The following is a 25,899-nucleotide window of genomic DNA, read 5'->3' as shown; positions in this document are numbered from 1 at the left end:
ACGCATACGGGTCCCGCGCCGGAGCGCTGTACAACCGCGGCGGATAGCACACACCTGCCCGTGGGCTCCTGTCCGACAAGCAGCTCCCGGAGATCCAAACCCTGGGCTTTTCCTGGGCTGTATTTCTGTTCTTCCAAGCTGGAGTTACTTTTCGGTACATATACCTCGTCCTATTTAGTGCCATCGTTGTTATTTAATAGCAGTACGTGCAGCTGGCGTTGTTTTCGCAGGGATGTGATGGGATGAGGGAAGGGCAGCCCCTGGGCCCTGACACAAGCGCTGGGCAGCGCGCTCTACACTCTTATTAAGATTTACTTAAATCTACAAGCCATCCATGACTGTTTTTAGTCGTTCACGCAAGAACTGGTGACAGTTTCAAAGGCATTAATCCAGGTGACAGAGCGAACTACCACCTCCAGCCTGGAGAAGGTTCCCTCAGTCAAGCCTGAGCCCGTTGCCAGGAGCAAGGGGAAGCTCCCGGATGCGCTCCTTTCCTTCCGCGGCCAAGGGCGCTGTCTTGCAGGACACGGTGTCACTCACTACGTGCACTTCAAATCTGGTTTGTGCCACTGGTTCTGTATGTACACGAGTCTCTTCAGTAACCTCACATCAGTTGTGGCGTTCTCCTCAAGTTGTCTCAGCAGCAGAGGGCAAAGCAGAGGAACCCCAGGGGCTTCTGCTGCTCAGCAGGTGTGCATCGACCCTGCTCAGACTCCAAAACAAGGGCAAAATTGAAAAGAAAAAGCCGTAACCTACGCCTATAAGCACACAACAAGGAGATAATAATAATTAAAAAAGATAATAAGGAAACAGTGCCTAGTTTTAATTTGTCACTGAATAGTTGAGGCACTAATGCACAGTGACCCCGTGGTGCTACTTAGACCAAAGCCCAGGTGACATAGTCACCTACATCTTTGGGGTGAACGCACAGGCGCCTGAGCAGCGAGCCCACGAGCTGACCCCCGGCTGCCCTGCCATCACCGGGACCATCACCGGGATCATCCCCCACCCACCGGGGCCCTCCCGGCACAGCGAGCGCTCCGGGGCCGCGGGGATGGCGGGGCGGCGGCGGGCGGGCTCGTGAGGAGGAGGAGAAGGAGGAGGAAGAAGAGGCGGAAGCAGCGGCGGGGGATGGCCGGGGCGCTGCTGCGCGGGGTGCGGCGCTTCCCCTGGCTCGGCAACGTGCTGCTCTACGGGGGGCTGTTCGCGGCCGGGGACGCGGCGCAGCAGCTGCTGCGGGGACAGCCGCCCGACTGGGCTCAGACGCGGCGGGTGGCGCTGGTGGCCCTGGCCTTCCACGGCAACTTCAGCTACGTGTGGCTGCGGGCGCTGGAGCGGGCTCTGCCCGGCCGCCGCCCGCCCGCCGTGCTGGGCAAGGTGCTCTGCGATCAGCTGCTGGGCGCGCCCGTCGCCGTCCTCGCCTTCTACACGGGTGAGTGCCGGGGCTGCACCGCGGAGCCCCGCGCCGGCCTCGGGCAGCGCGCACCGGCACCGGCATCCACCCCGAGGCCGGGGTCAGCTGCGCTGGGCTCGGCTGGGCTGGGTTGGGTGGGGACCCCCGCCCGCTCGCCCCCCAAAACGGCGCTGCCCGGGCGCTCGGAGCGGGGCCCGCGGCCGGGGGGCGCTCTGCAGATCCAGGCAGCTCCCCCCGAGGATGCTGAACCACCTGGGGCGCTTCAGAGCTTTCCACGAGGGGTGCTGGCCCAAAGAACGCCCGCCCAGAGCTCGGTTAATTAGCAACAAAGAATGCAAAGCACCTTGCAAGGGCTGTGGCTTCCATGTCTGCTTGAATTGCTGTGCCCAGTTCTCAACATCAGCTGTCTCGTTTTCCAAAACACAGCTGTAAATGTCAGGAAATGCCATCGTTCAGCGGGCCATCTTCTGCTGTGAGAGTCTATAGAAATAAAGCATGATGCTAATGGCTAATCTCAAAAGCTAACAAGATACTTTAAAGAAGCGTAGTATCTATTTCAGAAATAAACGTGAGGCAATAAAAAAATTAATACTAATTTATTTTTATTTACTAATTTATAATTACTAATGTAATTAAATGCTCTCATCTAACTTAAATTCGGTATGGTAGAAGAGTAAGACAGGTCCTTTTTTTGTTGTCTGGGATTGGGAGATCTGCTTTCTATCATTCCAACCGGGAAATTATTCAAGTAGTGATTGAAAATAAATGAAGTAAAAAATAAGTCAAATACCAGATATTTCCTCTCAAAATCTTAACCATGTCACAATTTAAGCTGAGAATTGCCCAAGGATCAGAAGGATCTGAAGGACCAGAAATAGGATAGTAAAAGTCTCCGAATTGGGTAGCAGTAAAATAATGTGTCAATGGAGAGATACTGCTAACCCCAAGGCATGTGAATACCTAGAAATATCCCAAAGTCGGACTGAGGACCCTCTGCTTATGTGCTAAGTGCTTTATTCTCTCTCTAATGGGTGCAAAAGATGCTTTTATCCTCTCTCTTCCAGCACTACACCACTGGTGGGTTCTGGCAGAGAAACAGAGGCTACAACACCTGTACACCCAGCAAATCCCAGCTGATCTCAGGTGTCAGTGCTGACAGTCAAGTCAATAGATGAGGAGATTTGATGCAGCACTTTTAGGTAGTCAGAATGGTATTTTTGTAACAATATCAGCTTTCCTTTCAAAGATATTATAATGCATTTTGACAAGGGTCTGGGATGTCACTAGAAAATGTGAACATTTGATTTTTTGCATTTTTTCTGATTGTTGTAAATATTTTCCCACTAGGTATGAGCATCCTTCAGAGGAAAGAGGACATCTTTTCAGACTGTAAAAAGAAATTTTGGAATACATATAAGGTGAGGCAAGCAATTTGCTTATCTCACAGCTAAACAAACAAACAAAAAAATTATAAAATATTTTAAATATTCCTTTCTCCAACACTCTTTTCCTGTGCTTTTTTTTTTTTTTTTTTTTCTTTCTTTCTTTCACTCCATTATTTGATTATGTGTAGGAAGTTTTAAGTACCAGCAGTCACATGAAGTAAAGGCAGTTTGGGTTAGGCAGTGCTGCCAAATGGGTTAAATTATGCCATTTGCCAAATGAAATGTACAGTGTTTATGTACATAACACTTGCACCCAGCTCTGTTTGAATGACAGCCCTACAATACAACACTGATTGAGGGTCTTTTTATCTTTTGTCTTAAGAACCACCCATCCACCAGTGTTTAGTTAGAGATACTACTGACAACACTTAAATGCACACCTATTAAAATCATTAAATACAGAGGCACCTTCTTCAAGAATCATTTTCAGCCTGTACTTTTCAGTGACAGTCTTCTCACTTTCAGAAACAAACCCCCTTGTTTTAAGAAGGCTTTGGTGTAAAGAGCTGGCTTTGATTTGCATTTCTGCATAAGCAAGACAAAATTATCCATGTTACCTCAGAGCTGAGCAAGCTGAGAATGTTAAAGGTTTCTCAGATGCAAGAAGAATGATGGATTAGCAGGAAAAATAATAATGGGAGAAAATGTGATTGCAATGTGAATTTCTCTTCTTATTGTAGAACTATATAGGTAGGATGGAAAAGGATTATTTTTATTCCTATGGAAGATGATTCTAAAAGCAGTGCCCACTATAGCCTATCAAAACATAAGGTTTCTAGCAGCCTTATGTTCTATGAATAAATTATCCATTGATTTTTCTAAATATGCCTTACGTGTATGAGTAAGTAGGAGCATTGCAAGTGTGAAATAGTGTTCGGTGGTATTTTTCATTAATGGCTGAAACAAATGTTCACATGTTTAAACATTTGCTCACCCATCTGGTAAATGCGTTTATTGTGTCTGGTGTCAGATGTCTGTGAAGACTTAACTGTGCTTAGGGTTTTGTATTTAAAATGAGTTAGAATAATGTGTTTGAAAAACTCAGAGCATAGATGATCGTGAAGATGATAGAAGTTTAATATGGCAACCTCTAGGTAAAGCAACTCCATTTTTAATTGAACAGCTTTTATTAACTTTACTCAATTACGTCTCAGTCATTACTGAATGTGGAAAAAATGAATCTTGGTGGTTGAGATCCGTAAGAATAACAAATGATTTGTTTTCCTTTCAGACAGGACTGATGTACTGGCCTTTTGTGCAGGTGAGTTCTCAGGGTGACTCTGTGAGCCTTTACCTGCTGAAGAGCTGGGTCCTGTGCAGCCACACTGTCTGACCCTGGCAGAAGTGCAGTTGTTGGGGGTGTAGCAATGCCTGGAGCACTAACTGAGCTCTCTCTCCTTCCAACACAGCTGTCAAACTTCATTTTGATCCCAGTTCACCTGCGAACAGCTTACACTGGGCTCTGTGGCTTTGTCTGGGCTTCCTTCATTTGCTTTTCCCAGCAGAGTGGAGATGGCACAGCAAAGTCAGCATTTATGTGGCTCCAAAGAGAGAAGGTCAATGCAGATGAAGAATCATCCGACAAATAAGAACTTTAGTTCTGAGCACATTCTAAATTGCTAAACTGGATTTGTGAAAGCCAGTAAATCACACTGCAGCCTCATTGTTGTATTTAAAATAAGCAGTTATCTCAACATTTGGTGATCATATAAGCAGTGGAACAGTTTGTCTTTGTGCCTGTTTATTTTTCATAAAAGAGGCCAGTTGTATATTGACAATTAATTATTTTCATGCTGTCAGCCCATCTCATCTGGGAACAACTGTCTTACAGGGCAATGTAAGCATTTGCACATCATTTCAGGCTGGCTCACTGGGGAGAAAGATTAACTGTAATTTAATCTTCAAGCAACTTGTAATTGCTAGAGAAAGGGGAATAGAATATTAAATCATCAGTTGTCGGACTCGACAATTGTTATCAATGCAAGATTACTTTGCAGAACAAAATTTAATGGATTCCATATCTAAGAAGTGGCATTGAATCTGTTTCATTGAGAAGAAACGAAAGTACTGTCTTTGTAGAGCCCACTTTTCTATGGGGCAAACTTGTTTTATTCTACATGAAAATTTATATAGGAAAAGATTATTTAATAGAATATGTACATGTTTTATCTTACCTGGGAGAATAAAGATTACTTTGGTCAGAGCCCTTTGGGGTGGTGCTGCCCATTGACCCTTGGGGTCAGTCATAAGCAGCTCCTGCACAGTGGAACTGCCCAAGCACTGCAGGGAGTTTTTGTTCTGTGTGCAGTCACTGCTTCCTTTGCTCCTCAAGGGCCAAGGCTACCTGGGAGTCCAAACTCCTCTACTCTTGTCAGCTGTTTCATCATGCAGAAGATATAATTAAAATTTTGAAGAAAAGAACACGGGAAGGAAGGTAACATAAATGGCAGAATCCAGCTATATGTGTATCAGGAACTTCCATTTCTTCCTCAAATGGCTTTTAAACATTCCTATTCATAGAAGACACTGGGTAATTATACATAGGAGACTAGGAGAAGATGAAAATTAATTTTGCATTTACTTTGTCAGCTTGAGGATCAGGTCTGGATATGGGTATTTTTAAAATCTGCGTATCTATCTGAAAACAGGAACTGTGCAAATTTCTGTGATTGCAGTAAGCTGAAATCAGGCCAGTAAAGGAACCCATGTTATATTAGAGTGGGATTTAATGCCTTGAAGTTACTCAATTGTAAGCTTGAAGGAGTATATGATTTCATGATTGAAGACTCATCCCTCTGTTACAAAAAATAATAAACCACTTTGAGGGACGTCTGAATTCCTGAATCTTATCTAAATAGTGTACCAAAGCCTGCTTAGGTACACTAAGTATGCATTCTTTTGGCCAGCAGCTATACTACTTATTATATTGCTAACAATTATTTGTCACTGTAGGAGCCCAGTGTGGCTTAGCTGAGGAAGGAAAAGGGATCATGCAAGCACTGCCCAATCTCTTTCAGGCAAACTCAACTTGTTTAGCATAACGCAAGAGTTACGAGTGATGCATAGTCCCCATATGGCTTTGACCAGAGGACTGCAGCAGTAGGAGGATGGTAGAAGGCAGAAGGCTGCTTCCACAGCCTGTTCTGCTGGCAGGCAGGTGGAGGAGGTGCCTTCCCACCCAGGATGGACAAGTCACTGCAATCCCATCTTCAGCTGCACAGGCAGATGTGGAAGACCACACCTGCCTACAGCCTGAAGGTGGAATTAATTTTAATTGACTTTTGGCACCTTTGGCATGGACATCTCCAGCTTGGCTAATTGGTTAAGCTCTGCATGTTTAAATGTGCTTCTCTCCATCTGTGATATGGAGGCTCAGACGCCTGGCTGCTGTGTCAATAGCTTCTTTGTAGATGCTTGTATTTGGTGAGTTGAATTTCCCTGCTGGATGTTGCTGCATGAATCACAAAGTGTGGATTGAGCAGTCCTGATGCTGGACATCCCAGGAGGAGTAGAAATGCACAGAACAACTAACTGCATTTTGTCTGTCTATTTAAAAAATGAGTGAACAGATCCTTCAGACAGCCATTAAACTGTTCTTGTGTGTATAAAGTGCTCAGGATAAAGAAGCAATTTCAGTAGTGTTTTTTTTTTTTTTTTCTATATTGATATTTTTGGGATCAGACTGGTATTCTGAAGTCTGTTCTGTTTAGTAAGAGCTAAAAGTTTCAGGTAAGGTGTGCTAATGAAGTATTTAACTTTTTTTTACAGATGCTATTTATTTTTATTTTTGCTTGTGCCTTAAGTGTTTAATGATTAATAGCATTCACTTGGAGAAGGGAACTGGAAAATAATGTCATTACAAGGAAAATGAAATGCTGTTGGTTTGCTGTAAGCAGTATGTGATGTTTTGCTGTAACTCAGAGCAAAAAATCTCTCTTCATGGGTATGGTTAGCAAAACTTAATTCCCAGATGAATCAAGAATTTATAACTCATGATCTGTATAATGCTGATGCCTTTCTTCATCAGGACTAACTAATAAATGAATGATCCATCTTTCATTTTAAATGGTTTAAAAGCTTATACAAACTGTGCTTTATTGCTCTTGCTTTTGTGCTGCCAGCTTTTTGCTTGGGAATTTGAGCTAAATCAGGTTTCTCTGGCTGGGGAGTTCAGGATTTCTCTCCATCTTTTATTACTTGAAGTACAGCTCTTTCATGTAATGGAAGCCTATGGCTCTTAAATTCCAGTAGACTAGATCCTGCATATTCCTTTCACTTTCTCCCTTTCTCTTGTTAAGGCACTTGACAGCTAAGTAACACAAATCCCATTTCAAAAATGGGGAAAAAAAAAACATTTCTAAAAAAACTTGTGTTTTCTCCCTTTTAATTATGAGCACTGATTTCTCTGAGAAACATTTCAGACTGACAAAATGCAAAATAATGAAGTTGCATTGGGACAATTTCTCAGTGTGCATAAATTAATTGACCTTCTAAAGATTTTCTTCCTCTGACAGTTTAGTCTGAGGACTTAATCCCTTAGTTGTTAGAGCCTTCATTATTTCTTGATACCTTTTTGGCTTAGAAGATAATTTTCACAGAATAACAGAATGGTTGAAGTTGGAAAGGACATCTGTATGTCCAACCCAGGTCATTTAGTACAACCCTGTTTAACACATATGTAAACTTTTGTTTGCTTCTTCTAGCAACTCAGTAATTTTCTGTGGGAATAAAAAAACAAAAAAAAAAAAATAGGAAGAAGATGGGCAAGATTTATCCTAATGTCTCTCTGCTACCCTTTCAAAAACAGTCATAAGGGCTTTATGGCTATTTCTAGGAATTGCACTGATCTTACTGCCAGCTGAACTTGCAGATTTCCACAACCAGCAGGATGAACAAAATTATACATCACATAGGTGCTCAGAAGGGAGCAACACACTGCCAGTAGCTATTAGGTCTGTAGTCAGATGATATTTTTATGTCATGGATCCTCTCTAAGAGCAAATGGGATGAGCAGACATTTATATCAGTTCCAGTTCCATGTTATTTTGGATGGCTGTGGAGAAGTGGAGTCTGAATTTGATAAAATGAGAATTTCAAAATTTATTTTTCTACTGCAAATCTTTCATGTAAATGAACCTTCTGTGCTTACTAGAACCTTCTGTGCTAAATACATCCTTCTTGGAAAATTTACCAGATGGCCTCTGTCTTTTTCACACCAGAAGCACCCACCCAGTAACAAGCATAAAATAACCAGTTCCTGCTGCAGTGGAGGTGAAACTGCCTCTAGTCTGTTACCATTTCTGATAAGTTGAGTGTGTTGAGTTCTCTTTATAGAACCTTTGAAATCTATGCAGCTTCAGCCTTCCATTTCTCTGCTGTAAGTGCCAGTGCTTCCTGCTTGTGCTGCTGCCTCTACTGCTAGTGCCAATCCAGTGAGATGTGCAAGAAATACTTGAATTTAACTAAAAGAATGAATTTGAAGTTGACTGAAATTGTCTATGTTTTTGCAAAGGCTTAATAAACATTAAATGCTGCTCTTTGGCTCTATCTTTAACTTGTATATATATAAACAAAGCCAGATCGTATGTAAAGTTCTTATGGGATCTTCATGGACCACATGCAAAAAGCTTAACTTGATGTCACAGGCCTTAACACAGCAGCAGAGTAAAAACTAAGCAGGGATTATTCACTCCCTTCAGAATTTAGTTACATACATTAAGTCATCTGCCACTTCTGAATGAATTCAGAACAGAACTCCCATCTTAAAGTCTTATGCTGAAGCCAGTTGACTTTTGTTAAAAAGATGAAAATTTTCATATAATTATTTTTTTAGATAATTAATATATTTGCAGAAGGAATGGAGGAATTCAGGTAGGAAAAATACATAAACAATTTTTTTTCTAGGAAACAGAGATTAGAAATGGGGTCCTTACTGAAGGGCTTAACTCATCAAGTTTGTGTGAGATACTCTTGAGCAAACACGTCAGTGTCTGTGCTCTGTCTGTGATCAGCCACGTCAGTGTCCATGGTCAGCCCATGTCAGTGCCCATGGTCTGTCCATGATCAGCCCACCTGAGTGTCCATGGTCAGCCCACCTGAGTGCCCATGGTCAGCCCACCTGAGTGCCCATGGCATGGAAGTGTTCATGGTGAGTGTGGGCTAAGCACACCACCCCTCCGAGCTCTCCCCTCACATGCAGAGTATTGGCGAGACCAGAATCAAAGTCACCACATTAATTTAATAATTAAAAGGGCGTCAGACAAAAGAGGAACAAACATCCCAATCTCCTGATCAGGGGTATTTTTAGCAGAACCACGTGCATGACACAGTACACAGGGAGGAAACTGCCTTCTGAGCAGCTCACTCAGCCTGGCAGGACACCAGGGCAGCTAAGAGGGCAGCAGCTATAACATATATGTTTACATATATATATATATATATATATATATATATATATATATCTCCCCACTGTATTTATTGGGGAACTGTGTTTTGTAGCTGTAGGTACCCTAACTGTGCTGCCCTCTCCAAAAAGAATCTGATCTGCTGCTGTCAGAAGTTCAGTTATTTTCTGTCCACATGGTCTGAATTTAAATGCTGATTCATGTCATCTTGTCCCACCCTGCAAACCAGGCTCCTTGTACAAGGCGACAGCAGGATGGAGCTGAATCTGGACTTGGTTCTTGTCCCAAACTGGTTTGTGCTTAGTGCAGGTTTCTTCAGACATGGGAGCAGCACAGGCACCTGCCTGGCCTCAAACCCAGCTCAGAGATGATCACGCAGGTGCCACCTGCACCATCCAAGTGAGCGTCACTGACGTCCCATGTCAGCTGGACAGTGCTCTGTGGATCCTGCCACACACCTCCTCAGCTCCCAGAGTCACCATCATCTCAGCAACACTCGGGCCGTGCTGCAAACAAGAGGGAGTCACTGAACACACGGGAACTCAGACTCCTGGCATGTGTCTGTGCACCCTGAACCGACAGAGAGACTGGGAGGGGGTCAGCAGCAGCTCAAACAAAGCCTTGGGGTTTCTCCTCCTGAAGGCAAATGCCAGCCCTGGTCAGAGGGACCTGAAGGATTAGCACCAGAGCACTGCAGGTAATCTCAGAATAGCTCTTACCTGCCGCCCGCTGAGCACCAAGCGGAGGAGCTGCATCATGCTGCTGTACTTGGTGTCTCTGGTTTGCTTCTGGAGATCTCTCAGGCCTTTGTTCAACTCCTCCACAGTGAAGGCAGCTCCCTGCCTTGTCATGAGCCTTTAGGAAAGAAGGTGTCCTTACACTCTGTGACACGAAAACCACAGGATTCCTATCCCTTACCCCTGACCTGTGCCAGGGTGCTCCCTCTGCTCACTAGAAGCAGAATTCTTTCAAAAGAGCAACTTTAAAGTACAAAGTTATGCCACAGACCTGGAAAACCACAGAAAAAGCAGTAATGCTGATTAAGACTACAATTTTCAGTGATGAGGAGCCTTTGCTGCCACTACTCAGCTCAGACAGCAGCACACTTACCCTATGACCAGTTTTCCTATTTCATCTACTTCTGCAGAAATTGTTTGTAGCTGCTGCCGGGACACTGAGGGCCTGACCCACAGGTAAGAGTAATCACTGGACACCAGATTCTTCAAGAGGCTTATGTGACCCTGGGGAAAGAAAGCAAAGCTGGCAGGGCAGAGGGCTGTGCTGTGGAGGAATTGCAATTCCTCAGCCTGGAGGATGGTGGCACAGTGCTCTGCCACTACTCATACTTTTCTCAGCAGGAGGACTCGCTCCACATATTCATTTTCCAGAACATCAGGATCCACCTGCTGATCCCCATAGACGAGCTCCACCAGCCCCTGCAGCTCCCTAACGAGCTTCTGGCGCAGCTCCTGGTTCTCAATGTGACGGCTGAGGTGAACCCTGTAAGAGAAGAGCCCTGCTTTTGCATTGCTTGGTTAGGCTGGATCCCCCCAACCACCTTTCACAGAAATCACAGAATATTCCGAGCTGGAAGAGACCCACAAGGATCACCAAGTCCAATTCTTAAAGGAGGAATCCATCTGGGGACTGAACCCACGACTCTGGCATTCTCAGCACTCTGACCAACTGAGCTAAAACTGGAACTGTTAGAAAAGCAACACTTTTCTAATACCAGTCAGACTCTAAAAAGAAGCATTTAGCTCTGGTGCCCCACAGGGAACTGATGATGAGGCCACTCTTAGCAGCACAATGTCCTAGCAGCACAAGTGTACTTGCAGAAGAACCTTCTGGAAATGTTAACTCTTTTAGATATTATTTTCTTAGGTTATAAACTTAAAACTTTAGATCCACCCAGCTATACCCTCCCTCTGCCTAGACTTTCAATGTTGCCAACCCCAGTGTCCAAGCACAGAATGGGAGACAAGCCAAGTACTAGAAATAAATTCTCACTGACATGGTGCTTATTACATTTTACTAATTCTTTACCTGTTGAATTCTGGGAGCGCCTCCAGGTCAAGGAGAGCAGAATGGGTTGTAATTCTGCCTACTTCAAACTGGGAGATTAGCTCCTCCAAAGTCCTTCCCATCTGCTTCTCTGGAACACAACCCAAAGGCAATCACAGGGCTCTGAACAATGACCTCTCTCCTCACAGCACAGGCCTGGGCTGAGGAAAGGTGACACAGGACAGCCACCTGTGCAGTGCCAGCAGCAGCAGGGACATCCCCCAGCAGGCACAGGAGGGAACTGGCAGCATGCACACACGGGATGCTGCCATGGGGCATTCTGCTTGGCTGCTGTCACCTCCCTCGGCAGAACACCTCCCCTCAGTCAGCCACAGAGGTCACACTCAGCCAGAGGCTGCACTGCCCAAGGAAGATTTCATTCCCAGGCAGAGTTCTCAGAACACAAGTTAATTTGCGATCCCCACACAGCAAGAACCACAAAAGGAGACATTGACTCAACTCCTCATGGTTTGTCAAGTTAAAGCAAAGGTGGCACAGGTGTCAGACAACACTGCAATTATTAACCACAGAATGCAAGTTTTCCCAAGACTTCACAGAGTTTCTCAGCCTTGAAGTGAGGGCTTTCCCAAGGAAGAACCTATTAAGCACCTGACTCAATTTTAATGGCTGCACAGCAGCAGAAAGATTTCCACCATTCCAGCTCCTTCCACAGCAGCTCCGCAGAAGGTCAGGTGGCACCTCAATGACTGACTGGTTACATTATACCCATTCCCTGACCCCTTCAAACACTGACAAAGTTCTCAGCTACCAAAATAAACCCAGCCCATGCTACAAAGCCAGCCTGAAGTGAGCTGGCAGGCAGGAGCCTGTGGTGTTACCTGTGAACCCCGAGCCGCAGTTGGTGATAATGTCCAGTAGGGCCTCTGGCAGGAAGCCATCCCGAGCAAAGCGCTCCAGGAAGATGTCCCCCTGCCTCTTGGACAGCTTGCCACCGTCCTTGTTCAGCAGCAGCGGGAGGTGGCCAAACTGAGGAGGCTCCCAGCCAAAGGCTTTGTAGAGAAGCAGGTGTTTGGAAGTGGAAGCCAGCCACTCGGTGCCGCGCAGGACGTGGGTGATGCCCATGTAGTGGTCATCCACCACGTTGGCCAGGTGGTACGTGGGGAAGCCATCCCCCTTGAGAATCACGGGGTCACCTTCCACCTCTGCCACCTCATGCTTGTTCCAGCCATAGACCAGGTCCTGGAAGGGTTCCACTCCCTTCTCCAGGCGGAAGCGGATGACGCAGTCCAGGCCCTGGGACAGCTTCTGGGCCACTTCTGTGGGCGTCAGGTGCCGACACCGGTTGTCGTATCTTTGGGAGAGGAGAACGAGGCAAGATGAGAACACCAGGCATTTCTACATACCCAAAACTCTAAGCAGATGCCTGAATTTTTGCTGTAACCTATGACTATGCGTCCAGTCAAACACCTCATCCCTGGAGAGCGAAACACACCTTCCTTCTCTATGGACAGCGAGGCACAATCCCATTGCTGTGAGGCTTTGTGCAAGGCACAGCCCCGAGAGGCACAGGGACATTCCAGCCCCGAGGGGCACAGAGACAGGGACGTTCCAGCCCCGAGTGGCACAGGGACAGGGACGTTCCAGCTCCGAGGGGCACAGGGACAGGGACGTTCCAGCCCCGAGTGGCACAGGGACAGGGACGTTCCAGCCCCGAGTGGCACAGGGACAGGGACGTTCCAGCTCCGAGGGGCACAGGGACAGGGACGTTCCAGCCCCGAGGGGCACAGGGACAGGGACGTTCCAGCTCCGAGGGGCACAGGGACAGGGACGTTCCAGCCCCGAGGGGCACAGGGACAGGCACAGGACGTACCGCGGGGTCTGCTGGCTGCGCAGAGCGTCCCTGCGGAGCAGCTCCAGGCGCTGGGGGCTGCAGAAGCAGCGGTAGGCAGCCCCGCTGGCCAGCAGAGCTGCGCTGGCCTGGCCATACAGCTCCAGCCTCAGCGACTGCACGTAGGGCCCGGCGGGGCCGCCGCGCCCGGGGCTCTCGTCCGGGGGAATACCTGCAACACCGGCATGGCAGCAGCTGAACGGCTGGGCTGCCAAAACAGCCCAAAGGCAGAGTCAGACCCACCCCCAGCTGAGCTCTGTCAGCCTCTAAAAGAAAGGTAAGGCTTCAGTAGGAGAAAAACGAAAGATGTCTCTAAATACCTGCCCAGACCAACATATCTTCTATTCCTTCTGCTGCTCCGGGCACCACCCGATTCTGATCTGTATCCTCCACTCTTAAAATAAAGGTCCCTCGGTGTTTTTTGGCAAAGATATAATTGTACAAAGCAGTCCTAAGGCCACCTAAATGCAGAAAACCTGTAGTGGTGGAGAAATCAGAGGAGGCGGTCACAAAGAGGACCCAAAGGAGAGTTCTAAAAACGAGATGGAAGGGCGCTGGATGGTGCCTCGATGGCAGCGTCACCGAGGCACCGCAGGAACACACACCGGGGGCACCGGCTGTGAAAATGACGACTATTCCCAGGAACAGAGTCCCTGAAGCGACCTGGAAATCCACATAAACTGGCACATGCCAAGAACAGTACTGCCGCGGATACACCGACAGTGACCCCGCACGACCGGGAGAGCACCGGGACACGCTGGAAGGGCGAGCCCCGGAGCTCCAGCAGGAGCACTCCGGGGAGCCAGCAGCCCCCTCGCCACACGCGCCCCTCAAGAGTCAAAATTGAAGTTTTCCAACCCAAAACTCCGCCCACGCCGCAGCGGAGCCCCGGGGGTGGGCAGGGGCGGGGCTGCCGAGGGGCCGGTTACCTGTGGGGCTGGGCCCAAACCGGACCCGCGGCCCCTGTTCGGGGCCGGGGCCGGGGCCGGGGCCGGGGCCGGGGCCGGATCCCGATCCCGATCCCGATCCCGATCCCGATCCCGATCCCGATCCCGATCCCGATCCCGATCCCGATCCCGATCCCGCCGCGCAGCGCAGCACGCGCACAGCTCGCGCCATCCCGCCACACGCCCACGTGGCCGCGGCGCCGCTTCCGCCTGGCCGCGGCAGCCAATCCCCGCGCGCGTCGCCGCCGGGGGCGGGGCGTCCCTTAAAGGCGCCGCCACTCGCTTCGTTCTCTTACGCGAGGGGACCGCGGCCCCTGCCACGGGCCTGACAGCGTGGGGGGATTCCCGTTCCCGGAGCGCTGAGCGGAAGGTTCGGCGCTCCTCCCGCCTCCCTGCGCGGCGCGGCTGATGCTGCGGGGGGTGCGATTTGGGGGTCCCACCGCCCCCACGTTGAGAGGCGGGCGGGGGCGACTACGGGAGCCGGCACGGCCCAGCAGCGGCGGCGGCGGCGTTTCCCGGCGTGCCTCGCGGCGGATTGTACACAATCATCATGGCTGCCGCCGCTGCTGCCGCTGATGGTACGAGCGCGGCCGGGAGCCCGCGGTACCCGGAGGTATCCGGAGCCTGCGGTGCCGGGAGCCGGTGGTGCCGAGAGCCCGCCGTGCTGAGAGCCCGCGGTGCCCGGAGCCCGCCATGCCGGGAGTCCGCGGTGCTGGGAGCCGGCGGTGCCCGGAGCTCGCCATGCCCAGAGCCGGCGGTGCCCGGAACCGGTGGTGCCGAGAGCCCGCCGTGCCCGGAGCCGGCGGTGCCCGGAGCTCGGCGGTGCCCGGAGCTCGCCGTGCCCGGAGCCGGCGGTGGCCGGAGCCCGCGGTGCCGGTGCAGGGGGCGCCGCGCCGGGAGTCGCGCTGCGGGCGATTTTGGGGGCTAGAGCGGGGCTGTGCCGAGGCAGCGTCCCGTGGGCCGGGGTCTTCCTGTCCGCTCCCCACAGGTGCCGAGGAGCCGGGCATGGAGGCGGAGGCGCAGGAGTTGCCGCTGGGCTGCGGCGGAGGGGGCGGCTCGCCCACGGCCGGGAGATCTCCGGAGGGTGAGGAGCGCCGGGAGCCCCCGCAGGGGTCTGTCAGCAACGGCGGCGACGAGAACAGCGGCAGAGAGCTGGTGGAGCTGAAGGTGATCTGGAACAAGAACAAGTACGACGTGAAGTTCTGCCTGGACAGCACGGGAGCCGAGCTGAAGCAGAAGATCCACTCGCTCACAGGTGCGTCGGGGCCGCCGCCGCCTCCCCCGCGCCTCCCCGGCCGCCGCCGCCGGCTCTAATCGCTGTGCTTGTCTCTAGGCCTCCCGCCGGCCATGCAGAAAGTTATGTTCAAGGGACTTCTGCCAGAGGAGAAAACGTTGCGGGAAATCAAAGTGACAAATGGAGCGAAAATAATGGTTGTGGGCTCTACCATCAACGATGTGTTAGCAGTAAATACACCTAAAGAAGCTGCTCAACAAGAGGTCAAAGCTGAGGAAAACAAAAAGGAGCCACTTTGCAGACAAAAGGTAATTAATATCTCAATAATTGCTGACGTGGGGGAGCAGTAGGATTTATTTGGTTTTCCTGCAGGCACTTCTGGGTCCCTCCTCAGATCAGGTTGGGGGTTCATTTCTGGCAGCTCAGTGTTGGAACGACTCTGGGCAGGGGAGTAGCAGAGAACTGTTTAGTCCAGCAGGGACTGAGGCTTTGCAAGACACTGCTTGTGGTACCAGGCACAGCCGAGCATTTTGATGAAGAAATGGAAACGTTTGATGGATGTTAGTGCAAACACAACCCAGATTAACTCTGTCTGAAACCTAACTAATTTTTGTTAACACAAAATAATTTGATCTCCACAAACTGCTTGAAACAAGCACCAAGTGAGCAGTCCCCTCAGCAGTCCCAGCCTTGATGAGGATGTGGGTGTTGAATTCTCCTCTCACATTATGAAGCACAGTGCAGTGGGGCTGGTTTGATGGTCCTGCAGTGTGGGGGGCTGGTGAAGGATTGTCAGCTCAAGGTATTACCAGCTCTGTACTTTCCTCAAAATAATCTTAGTTAAAATTAAGTAGTGCCTCCGTGAAGCATGCCGATGGTTTTCTGTGATTTCTCATGATTCACGGTCAGTGTAAGTCCCATTATTTCTTAAAGGTGCTCAGCCAGGTATGAGCTGTGCGTGTGGATTTGAAAGTTACCACTGCTCTGATCCATTCTGGTTTGGGGCTGGATTGCTCTGCCAGACGTGGAGAGTTTCTGCCATTCACTGGATGCAATATTTTGGTTTTTACAGACATGTATTTGTGTGTGTGTATTTGAGAAGGCTGTTATCCTTGGCATTATGTTGGAGTTTCATTCATTTTGATAATTTCTTGAGAGTATCTTATAAAGTGCACAGCTAAGTGTGAAGATAACTGATGCCCATGATAAATGCTGTGGACAGCCCTCAGCTGTCTCAGTGCCATTGGGACGCGATCAGGGGGCAGCTGGAGGTACACTGCAGAGCTTTGTAATGTTCCTCTGAATTTAATTCCTGCTTTTATGTTTTAGCAACACAGAAAAGTGTTGGATAAAGGAAAACCTGACGATGTGATGCCTTCTGTCAAAGGTGTGCAGGTACGTGAGTAATGTCTCGAGACACTAGGAATCAGAAAAGAGACTTTCTGTGATCTGAGACCTTTCCCCACTGGTTCAGTCATTCTTTGCTGTCTCAGAAGAAAGCTGGATGGATGGGTGGTCCTTATGGTTAAAAAGTTGAGAGCATGTAGTTTTAGTGGCCCTGACTGGCTGTGTCTCTTTGCAGGAGCGGCTGCCCACGGTGCCGCTGTCCGGAATGTACAACAAGTCAGGGGGGAAAGTCAGACTGACCTTCAAACTCGAGCAAGACCAGCTGTGGATTGGTACAAAAGGTGAGCACCTCTCAGCCTCAGGGATGAGCAGTTGGTGATTGGGCTGTGACTGGGCTGTGTGACCTAGAAAAGCTTCTGCTCTAAGTTGTGTTTAGGGAATGGTGTTGGTATTGCAGCGCTTCAGAAAACTTTGTTTCCTTTTCTCCTGTGCCATTCTTCCAGGTCATGGAATAGTACTGGATACTCCACATGGGGTCCTGAAAAGCTGGAGTTCAGTGGTGTCAGCAGACTAATGGTCCAATGTGCTGTAAATGATAGTATTGGGTATTTTTGGCATTTCTCAAAGCATTCCATAAGCAGCATGGATTTGATGCCAGCAGCACACAGGGGCCCAATGGCTTAGCCAAGACTTGGAAGGAAAACTCAGAACTGGGATGGAAACTGAGAGTGTTGGCATCTCTGGCACTCTCTGTCCTTCCAGCCAAAATTATGTGGGTGTCTTGTCTCAGTAATGCACGACTGTGGTGCTGTGCAGAGGGGTTGGTTTGCAGTTGTGAGTAGTGCCAGGAGGAGCTGGGAATGAAATGGGGATAATGTGCCTTGCTGAGGATGTCTGTGTCCTGGTTTTGACTGGGATAGAGTTAGTTTTCTTCCCAGGAGCTGTTTTGGATTCAGGATGGCAGTAGTGCTGATAGCAGTGGATGTTTTGGTTGTTGCTGTGCAGTGCTTCCCTCAGTCAAGGACTGTTTGGTGTCTCAGACTCTGCCTGTGAGGAGGCACGCAGGGAGATGGGAGGGACCTGGCCAGGACAGCTGACCAGAGCTGGCCAAAGGAATGTTTCCCACCGCGAAGCATCATGTGCAGTATAAACTGGGAGCAGCTGTGGGAGGGACACATTGAAGGGGAACAGGCTGAATATTGGTCAGCAGTGGGGAGCAGCTGTGTTGCGCATCACTCGTTTCTCTGGAGTTCCTTTTTTAATTGTTTTTGTTTGTTTATTACTATTACTATTACCATTAGTAGTATATTTTATTTTGCTTCAGTTATTAAACTGTTCTTAGCTCAAACTATGAGTTTTTTACTTTTTTCCCTGGTTCTCCTCCCCATGCCAGCAGGGCAGTGGGAGTGAGTGGTTGCATGGTGCTGAATTGCTGGCTGGGGCTAAACAGGACCCTGGGATCCCCCCCACTTGCCAAGGAAGCTGTGCTTTGACTGGGGTGGCCAATATAAAGTGATGATCAGGAGGGGTGGAGGTGCTTACTCACTGTAAAGCAGCCTAATTGGGTGGTGATACTGCCTCCAGCTGCTACAGTAGTTCTAAAGCAAGCAGAAATCTCGAAAGTTTTTGACCCTTTCTTCGTAGGACAGGCTTGACTGTGAAGATTTTTTCTGGCTTTAAAACCTCTCTTGATGCCAGTTGCAGTGATTTCTCTCCCGGACAAAGTGGTGGAGCAAGGCATTGGGAGTGTTTTTAACTCTATAGGTTGGGCAGGCAGATTTTTTTGTTACTGATCCCAGCTTCTAAATCCATGTTTAATATTTAGGTGACTAATCTCTTCCATCACCCCCTAGATGACTTTTCAAGTATAGTGTTTCTGAGGTGTTCTACACAGTGTTGCTTAAGCTGTGAATTTGATTTTTCTTCTAGTTGTGTTTCCTGTAACCTGTTCCCCTACTTCCCCAAATCAGCAGCAGCTTGCTGCCCCTGGGGAATGGTTGTATTTGCTGGCTGTTATAGGGATAAACTCCTTCCTACTTTGAGAAACCCATGACAGAGGCCAGCAAGTAAGGGCTGGAGTATACACATCAGGATGTTCACACAGCTTGTCATTTGCTGGCCCTGGGGAGTTGGAGCTCTGACCCTCAGCCCTGCAGCCTCCCTGGGTCTCACAGGGTCTTTGTGTAGGAGTTTGTAGTCTGAATTTGGTACAGGCAGCTGTTCCCCAGGTGCTCTGTGTCACTTCCACAGAGGTGTGGATAATAGGGTTTGTCTGTTGGTGGGATACTCGGAGCAGAAATTGATTTGGGGGATGCTAAACAAGTTCAAAGTGGGGTTTTACCTCATGGATGAAGTCACAGGTCTGAACAGGTAGTTCAGAGTGAGCTCAGTTATGAGGCAGAGAATACTTTTCCATACCTTACTGAGTTTGTCTCCCTGTTGCTTTCTGTAGGTAGGTTTGAAATTTTTTGGGTTACCAAAATCTATCTCAAGAACTCAGAGTTCAGTCTCTGCTTTGTAAAGTGTTTTGGGTATTCTCTGTCTTGTATTCAAGAAGATAATTTTCAGCTGATGCTGGGTGCTTCAACTGAAAGGCAGGCAGGACCTTGGAATTAAGTGTTCAGAAAGGAGTGAGGACAGAGCTGACAGGAACCTCTGGGCCCTGTACTTTGTTGCTCTTGTCGTTGCCTCTGGCCAGCTGATGTCACTCTGCCATGTAATTGTGCTCTTTTTGGGGCTTCAGTTTCTCTTGCTTGTTTCTTTCTCTGTTTTCTCTTTTATATTCCCTTCTCTGTGTTTCTCTGCACGCTGCCTCAGGGTAAAGCCTGGCCTAAGCTTTCAGAGTTAGGTCAACATATCTTTGGCAGCTTTCAGGCTTGCTGTTGAGAGTTCAGTGTAATCCTTGGTACTCAGTCCTGAATATTTTCATACCTGGACTAAATTCCATAGGATGAGCATCCCTGCTGCTCCCAGGGGAGTTCTTAATGGGAAAACATGATGTAAAGCCTGGGATTTCTCCTTACTCACTCTAAGCCTAAATAATGAACACTGAAATGCTTCATGTGGTGCAGTGGAGCAGTGTGATCCAGGTTTGGATTCCTTCACACTACTGGGGTCCAGCTGTGGGGTCTGTGTGGGGTGTGGTGCTGCAGCCACCACATCCTGGGCAGCAGTGTCCAAAACTCACCTGGAGGGGAGATCTGAGGAGGTTTTGGCATTAATGGAGGTGGTGTGTGAAATGAATATGAAATACTGCTTCCCCACATGTCAGAAATAATGCTTTGATCAATTTTAATGTAGAGAGAACAGAAAAGTTACCCATGGGGTCCATTAAAAATGTGGTGAGTGAACCTATTGAAGGCCATGAGGATTATCACATGATGGTGAGTAATGGCTCTATTTAATCATATCCATCTAATTCCTTCGTGCAGTGCACACCACTGAGGCTGCAGGTCAGAGCAGCTGGAGGTGGATGGTGGAGATGGGGACATGGGCTCCTCTCACACTCTCAGCATTTTGGGTCTATATTGAGTATCTGCAGCTGTGTGAAAATCCAGACTGGTTTCACACAAACATGAAGTGCTTAAGCATTATTTTGTGAATGCTGACACTGTCCCTGACTGTGACAGTGTTAAACCAGTAACCATACTCACAACATAGCTCGTGATTTCTTAATGGTAGTGGCATTTTTTGATACCTGGTTTAATTTCCAGATTCTGTGGTATTTATATGAGCAACAGGCCTCAATGGAGGTAAACAAAAAAAAGAGTTTGATGCTGTAGTATCTTTTCACACTTGTAATTTTCTGAACAACTCACATGGGATCTAGCAAACTTATATTTCAGAAGAAAACTGTGCTAATGTACTGAAATTTTGGCTGTTTGTGTTAATCCAGAGGTTTTTTAAGATCCTGCTTTTCAAAGTATAGTAACTAACTGTTGATGTTGAAGTAAGTTTCTTTTCTATAAGAAGTCTGTTTCCTTCTTTAGGAAGTAGGAAGGGAAATGTTTTTCCTCATAGTCATGGCCTGCAGGAGGGTGCTGCTCTATCTCTGTCCAAATACTTGATTTTTGATCAGCCATGTGAGAAGAGGTCCTGTTCAGCCCATGTTGCAATAAACTTACCCACAGCACGGGCAGAGGCTCTGGTATGCCATGCTGCCCCTCTCCTGGGCATAAGAGAGAAGTTGAGAGTAGGACATTATGTCTAAATATAAAATCCCATGACTGTAAAAACATGGTCATTGTCTTGTTTAGTTCCTGTTTGGCTTCTCAGCTCTGTCCTCTCTTTAGAGACTCTTGAGTTATGCTCCAGGTTGTCTACCAGAATAATTTTCTCACGTTCTTGAAACTGGCCAGGAGTTCTGGTTACTGTTGTGATGTTGTAAAAGGGTTTTCTTGTGGTTTTCTCAGTGCTCTGCAGCTCTGGTTCTCTGCAGTGCTCCTTTAATTGCCCACCAAAGAGCTGTGGTGTGCCCCGAGTGCTGCAGGGAGCAGCAAGTGGGACAGGCTGGTCTGGTTTGGCAGTGGATGAGCTGTGCCTGTCCACTGGGCCAGCTCTTTGTTCCCATGTGTAAATGTTGTCATTTTTAATTGCAGGCATTTCAGCTGGGCCCAACAGAAGCATCTTACTACTGGGTCTATTGGGTCCCAACTCAGTATGTGGATGCAATCAAAGACACGGTGCTGGGGAAGTGGCAGTATTTTTGAAAGCACGCTCACCTCTGGCACAGGAAAATGACACAAATCTAAGGACACTGCTGGGAGAGGCCTCCAACATCCCTGGATGTGACAGTCCTGGAACTTATTATTAAAACATGCTAAACGAGGCATGGATGGAAGCCAGAGGTGATGTTCTTTCACCATTAGTTTACTTCTAACTTAAAGATTTCACCATCCCTTTTCTGCAGTCAGCTTCAACCATATTTAAAGCAAATACAATGGAAATCAATAAACCTTAATTCACAAAATATCGTGTGTAATACACTTAAATCTGCTGAGAGTTGATCTTCCAGTTTAGTTTTAAAAAGAAAATATTACAGTGTATTATTGAGGATTTTTTACGTGGTTTGAACAAAACCAAATATTTTCATAATCTCTCAGTTATCAGCATTAGGCTTAATTTAGTTATTGGTTGTGTCTGGGACTTTGAGGAGCAGATTTATAAGAATAAACTGTAGCAGTGCACAGCGTTGCTGTTCAGTGAAGCCATATCCTGCTGGCCCTCCAGGGCAGCCTCCACTCCTTGGTAGCAGAACTAATTCTTTGTTTTAACCCAAAGATGCCCTGCTTGTTTGGGATTTTTCCTGGGCTCTGGCAGCTCCAGGTTGGTGTGTGTAGTGTGTTTGGAGCAGGTGAATTCTGCAGGGATGTTTTGTCACAGCAGGTGACCCAGTGCTGCCAGCTGTTCCCTCTCGTGCCCGTCAGTGCTTCACCCCCTGCCCTGGGCTGCTGCATTTTGGGAGCATTTTCTTGCTCTTGCATGTTGCAGTCCAGAATCATTTTGCAGCTGCTGCGTTGGCACTGAGCTGTTGGACTGGGAACACCTTGTGCTGCCTGGTGGGAGCAGGGGGACACAGTGACAGTGACATGGATGGAAACACCTTTGTGCTGCCTGGTGGGAGCAGGGGGACAGGTCTCTCAAAGGGAGGGAACCACTGAGACCTTCCTGCCCTCTTTGGGGTGGTGGCAGTAAGGAAGGCAGAAGCTCAGATGCTGTTTTGGGTTCTTAATAACAGCAGCAGTCTTTGGAGAGTTGGATTTGAAAATTTGTAGCAATCATGAATTCAGTGAATCATACTTTAGATTAACCATCCAGCAAGTGATGTTTTGAAATGTAAACCACCTTCCAGCTTTTCTCCTGCTCCAGCTCACAAGAAGCCCTCACACCTCATTCTGTCAGAAGGAACGTGCTGCACCTTGGGCTGTGGTGCTCTGTGCCATCCCAGCCATCCATGTGCCATTTCTCTCAGGGGTTCTGAACAGAGCCCTCAGCCCTGGACAGCTGCAAAGGCCATAATGGGGGCATGTGCAGCCAAGCTGGAGCAGCTCCCACATCCCTGCTGTGCATTAGCACTGGGGCTCAGTGCTGCCCCATCCCAGTAGCTCAAACAGCCTTTTAGGAACAGCTAATCTGAATATGCTCCATATCCACTCTTCTGTCTCCTTGAGGGAAGAGCCGAGTTGAAGCACAGCAGGTGCAAATTCCCAAATGAGCATTTATTTTATTTTTATTTTACTTGAGAGACTGGAAAACACAGTGGCTTTTTGGTAGGTGTTGAGGCCACATATTTCCCTGTAGCCTCTAGATAGCAGCTTTCAGTTTGTGTTTTCTGCTAGAACAGCCACGCAATATTTAAAAAAACCAAAAACAAAAGTTTAAAATATGAGTTTCATATCCTACATAGAAAGTAGTGATGTGCTTGTTACTCTTGTAGCTTGAGGTACAAGCCAGCAGCAGTGTGTCCTGGCAGTGGCTGGGGTCAGAAGAGCCCTGGCAGTTCCCCTGGCAGTCCCTTGGAGCAGTGGGGGCAGAGAGGAGCTGGCCTGGCTTTGCTGGTGACAATGTCACGGGTGAAATGCAGCCATCACACTTGTGATTTCCTACTTGTCACTCCTGGTGTTAAGGCTTAAATTTACAATTTGTTACCTGGAGCAAGGTGTAGGCACTACAGGATGAAGTGCAGGGGTGACACTGGCTCTTTCTGTCACCTGGGGCCACATTGGCACTTGCCACCTCGCTGGTTCTATGATGATCAGCTCCCTTTTGTTCCTCAACATGCTCAGACCTGTCTGTGCATCATGTTCTGTTGCCTTCCCTGTCCCTTCACCTCCTTTCTCTTGGGGTGGGCCCGAGTTCCAGCTCCTCCCCAGTTCCTGTGGCTTCTGTGCAGGACACAGTGACCGGGTGAGTAACTCTGGGGCGAGTGGGGACAGGCACTGAGCACTGCTGGGGCTCTGGGCACTGTCACACCCTGTGCCACAGGGGCTCAGCTGCTCTGTGCTGGGCCAGGTACAGCCCAGCAGCTCAAAAAAAACTCAGCACAAAATCCTCAGTTACCTACAAAGCAATTTTAAACATGAAGAAAATACTAGACACTAAGAAAATGTGATCCTGTTGAGGTGCTTCCTTGCAGGTTGGATTTGATTGGAAAAAATTAAATCCTTGGTTTTTTTGTTCTATGTGCAAAATACGAATTAAAATACAGGAAAGTGGCTTATAAATGCTTTAGCTGATGTTTGTTGGTTCAATATCACAAGCTTCTTGGGACCTCTTTGAAATGAATATTCTAGTTGAAGTTAGCAGCTTTTAAGATCCTTTTTCTTAGGGAATGATGTGGAGTTTTGAATGTTCTGGCATATACCAATTTTTCCAAGGCAGTTATTGACATTAGGAAACACCCTCTTTTTAGTGGGATAGTGCCACAGATGCCTCACAGCCATTGCCTCTCTCTTGGCTTTGGGTTTTGTTCTCTGGTCACTGTGACCATCCCAAGGCAGACTCAGCACAACTCCAGGGAGGAGTTTGGTCCTCAGTGAGAGACAGTGTGAGTTAAGTGTGAGAGCACTCAGTATTTGGAGTTGGTGATAAAGATGATTCTGAGATCTGACATCTATTCTGTGGGAAGTTACCAGTAACAGCTGCACAGATGCGTGTTTCAGTTAAATTACAATTTACCAGGGTGCTCTCAGCAGTGACTGGTTCCTGCTGGGTGTAAGTGTGATTCCCTGGGAGCATCCTGGGCTGCCTCTCTGTATGAGGTTGCACTGAGTGTTTTCTGGGTTTGCTACTTGCAGATTAAAGTGTGAGGCAAATGCAGGTCCTTGCAGGACACAGCTGGTGTTTGCTGCTCCCAGAGCCCAGGCAGTGTCCCCTCCTTGCTGCCATCTCGGGATTCCTCTTGCCAGTGCCCCAGCTCCCTGCCTTGTTCCATGACACTGGGTATTACAGCTCACCTGTGTGCCATCCCTTCCTCCTCTCCATGCCCAGCACTGCCGGTTTCTCCTCCTCTGCTTGTCCCAAGTTCGATATTCTTTGCTCTGTTTGTGCATCCCAAGTGTAAGCAGTGCCAGGGTCAGTGCTTCCTTGGGAATGCAGAAGTGTTGTTGCTCAGCCTGGTCAGGGTTTGAACAGAGACTGTCTTGCATGAAGAGCTTGTGTTACTCACATGGTTTCATACCAAGTTTATTGAGTAAATTATTGATTTCCATTAATGACATTGATGAGGAATGTGTAACTATGGTCAGGATGTTCTGGTGATGGAAGAGAGTGATCTGGATTCAAAGGAGATAAGAAACTGTCACCGCCACCACACTGTGTTGGTTCCACACACCCTGCCCAGCTTGCTCTGCTGGCTGGTGCCCTCTGATCCGTGCTCCAAGGGGTAAAGAGAAACAATTCCCTGCTGCTGCACTGCCCAGGTGCCACGTGGGGTCTGATCTGCCCCCCTGCCCACAGCCACGGTCCTGACCCTGCCTCGGGCACTGCACTCCCTGCTCCCATCCTTGCAGGGCTTCTTCCCAGACTTCCCTTCCCTTGCTTTTCTCCCTTTGTAACTTGGTTTTTCCAGTGGAGCTGTGTTCACCCTCGGTTCTGTCCAGCAGCCTCTCCCCATCTGTTACCTTGAGGCTGTTAGCATCTTGTTCTATTAGTGAATGTCCTTGTCACCAGAGGGGAGCGGGGACCAGGAGAGCTCTACCAAGTCTTGTATGAAACGTGGCCATTTTACCTTCTAGCCAAGGATTCACCTTGGTAGTTCATGGAAGTTCACTCTGTCTTATCCATACTCAAAGCAATTAATTTTTTTGTTTTATATAAAATAAAAAAAAAACAACTTAGATATTTGTGTCCACTGCAGATTTATTTTAAATGGAATATGTGAGTACCATGTATTATGGTATTTTTAAATAATCTATTGCCTATTTTGGGGGGAGGGAGATGACAAATATTTAGTCTTAGATTTGCACTGCTGGATTTTTTTAAGTGTAACCTTGACTGGTTATCCTGGTGTTTTATTCTGTAAGATTAGTCTTAAGAATTAAAGTTTGATAATTAAGTATTTCTGTGTTTGAGTGTTTCAATATTCTGTATGTACTGAGCTGCTTCCTCCTGCATGAACAGCTGTGAGCAAAGGGTTTGTAGTGAGTTTCTTTGCAGGAAGATGGACACGGCCGAAATTCAGGAGACCCCACACCT

At 48.0% G+C, this 25,899-nt stretch overlaps 3 protein-coding genes across 4 annotated transcripts; 2 read left to right on the top strand and 1 right to left on the bottom strand.

The window, feature by feature from the left end:
- Positions 1-802: 802 nt before the first annotated feature.
- MPV17L (MPV17 mitochondrial inner membrane protein like) lies at positions 803-8,402 on the top strand. Its single transcript, XM_056502965.1, has 4 exons — positions 803-1,432; positions 2,762-2,832; positions 4,091-4,120; positions 4,269-8,402. The coding sequence occupies exons 1-4, from the start codon at positions 1,132-1,134 to the stop codon at positions 4,446-4,448; spliced, it is 582 nt and encodes a 193-aa protein (XP_056358940.1). The 5' UTR covers positions 803-1,131; the 3' UTR covers positions 4,449-8,402.
- A 675-nt stretch (positions 8,403-9,077) lies between these two features.
- On the bottom strand, positions 9,078-14,339 carry EARS2 (glutamyl-tRNA synthetase 2, mitochondrial). Its single transcript, XM_056503243.1, has 9 exons — positions 14,106-14,339; positions 13,497-13,652; positions 13,159-13,348; positions 12,167-12,639; positions 11,310-11,418; positions 10,610-10,763; positions 10,374-10,504; positions 9,983-10,118; positions 9,078-9,769 (listed from the first exon to the last, which is right to left on the bottom strand). Exons 1-9 carry the CDS (start codon positions 14,293-14,295, stop codon positions 9,686-9,688), a joined length of 1,623 nt encoding a protein of 540 aa, XP_056359218.1. The 5' UTR covers positions 14,296-14,339; the 3' UTR covers positions 9,078-9,685.
- Positions 14,340-14,404: 65 nt separating this feature from the next.
- UBFD1 (ubiquitin family domain containing 1) lies at positions 14,405-25,762 on the top strand. Of its 2 annotated transcripts, none has more exons than XM_056503246.1 (7): positions 14,405-14,493; positions 15,112-15,378; positions 15,457-15,665; positions 16,687-16,752; positions 16,940-17,045; positions 20,005-20,087; positions 21,303-25,762. In XM_056503246.1, the coding sequence occupies exons 2-7, from the start codon at positions 15,129-15,131 to the stop codon at positions 21,411-21,413; spliced, it is 825 nt and encodes a 274-aa protein (XP_056359221.1). In that variant the 5' UTR covers positions 14,405-14,493; positions 15,112-15,128; the 3' UTR covers positions 21,414-25,762. The 2 variants fall into 2 exon arrangements, with proteins under 2 accessions (XP_056359221.1, XP_056359220.1); XM_056503245.1 differs by lacking the exon at positions 14,405-14,493 and adding an exon at positions 14,604-14,701.
- Positions 25,763-25,899: the final 137 nt, after the last annotated feature.

This window comes from Oenanthe melanoleuca, chromosome 14 (assembly GCF_029582105.1).
Source record: "Oenanthe melanoleuca isolate GR-GAL-2019-014 chromosome 14, OMel1.0, whole genome shotgun sequence".
NCBI lineage: Eukaryota > Metazoa > Chordata > Aves > Passeriformes > Muscicapidae > Oenanthe > Oenanthe melanoleuca.
The sequence above is the reverse complement of the archived record's forward strand: the minus strand, read 5'-3'. Positions and strand labels throughout refer to the sequence as shown.

Bases quoted from the DNA above. Each gene is read 5' to 3' on its own strand.
- UBFD1 (XM_056503245.1), top strand. From the start codon at position 14,674: ATGGCTGCCGCCGCTGCTGCCGCTGATG. The intron at 15,666-16,686 runs GTAATTAATATC...TTTATGTTTTAG, and splicing joins AGCCACTTTGCAGACAAAAG to CAACACAGAAAAGTGTTGGA. The intron at 16,753-16,939 runs GTACGTGAGTAA...GTCTCTTTGCAG, and splicing joins CTTCTGTCAAAGGTGTGCAG to GAGCGGCTGCCCACGGTGCC.
- EARS2 (XM_056503243.1), bottom strand. From the start codon at position 14,295: ATGGCGCGAGCTGTGCGCGTGCTGCGCTGCGCGGCGGGATCGGGATCG. The intron at 13,349-13,496 runs GTATTTAGAGAC...CCGGTGTTGCAG, and splicing joins AGATATGTTGGTCTGGGCAG to GTATTCCCCCGGACGAGAGC. The intron at 10,119-10,373 runs GTAAGTGTGCTG...TCTTTCCTAAAG, and splicing joins ATAGGAAAACTGGTCATAGG to GCTCATGACAAGGCAGGGAG.
- MPV17L (XM_056502965.1), top strand. From the start codon at position 1,132: ATGGCCGGGGCGCTGCTGCGCGGGGTGCGGCGCTTCCCCTGGCTCGGC. The intron at 1,433-2,761 runs GTGAGTGCCGGG...TTTTCCCACTAG, and splicing joins CGTCCTCGCCTTCTACACGG to GTATGAGCATCCTTCAGAGG. The intron at 4,121-4,268 runs GTGAGTTCTCAG...CTTCCAACACAG, and splicing joins TGTACTGGCCTTTTGTGCAG to CTGTCAAACTTCATTTTGAT.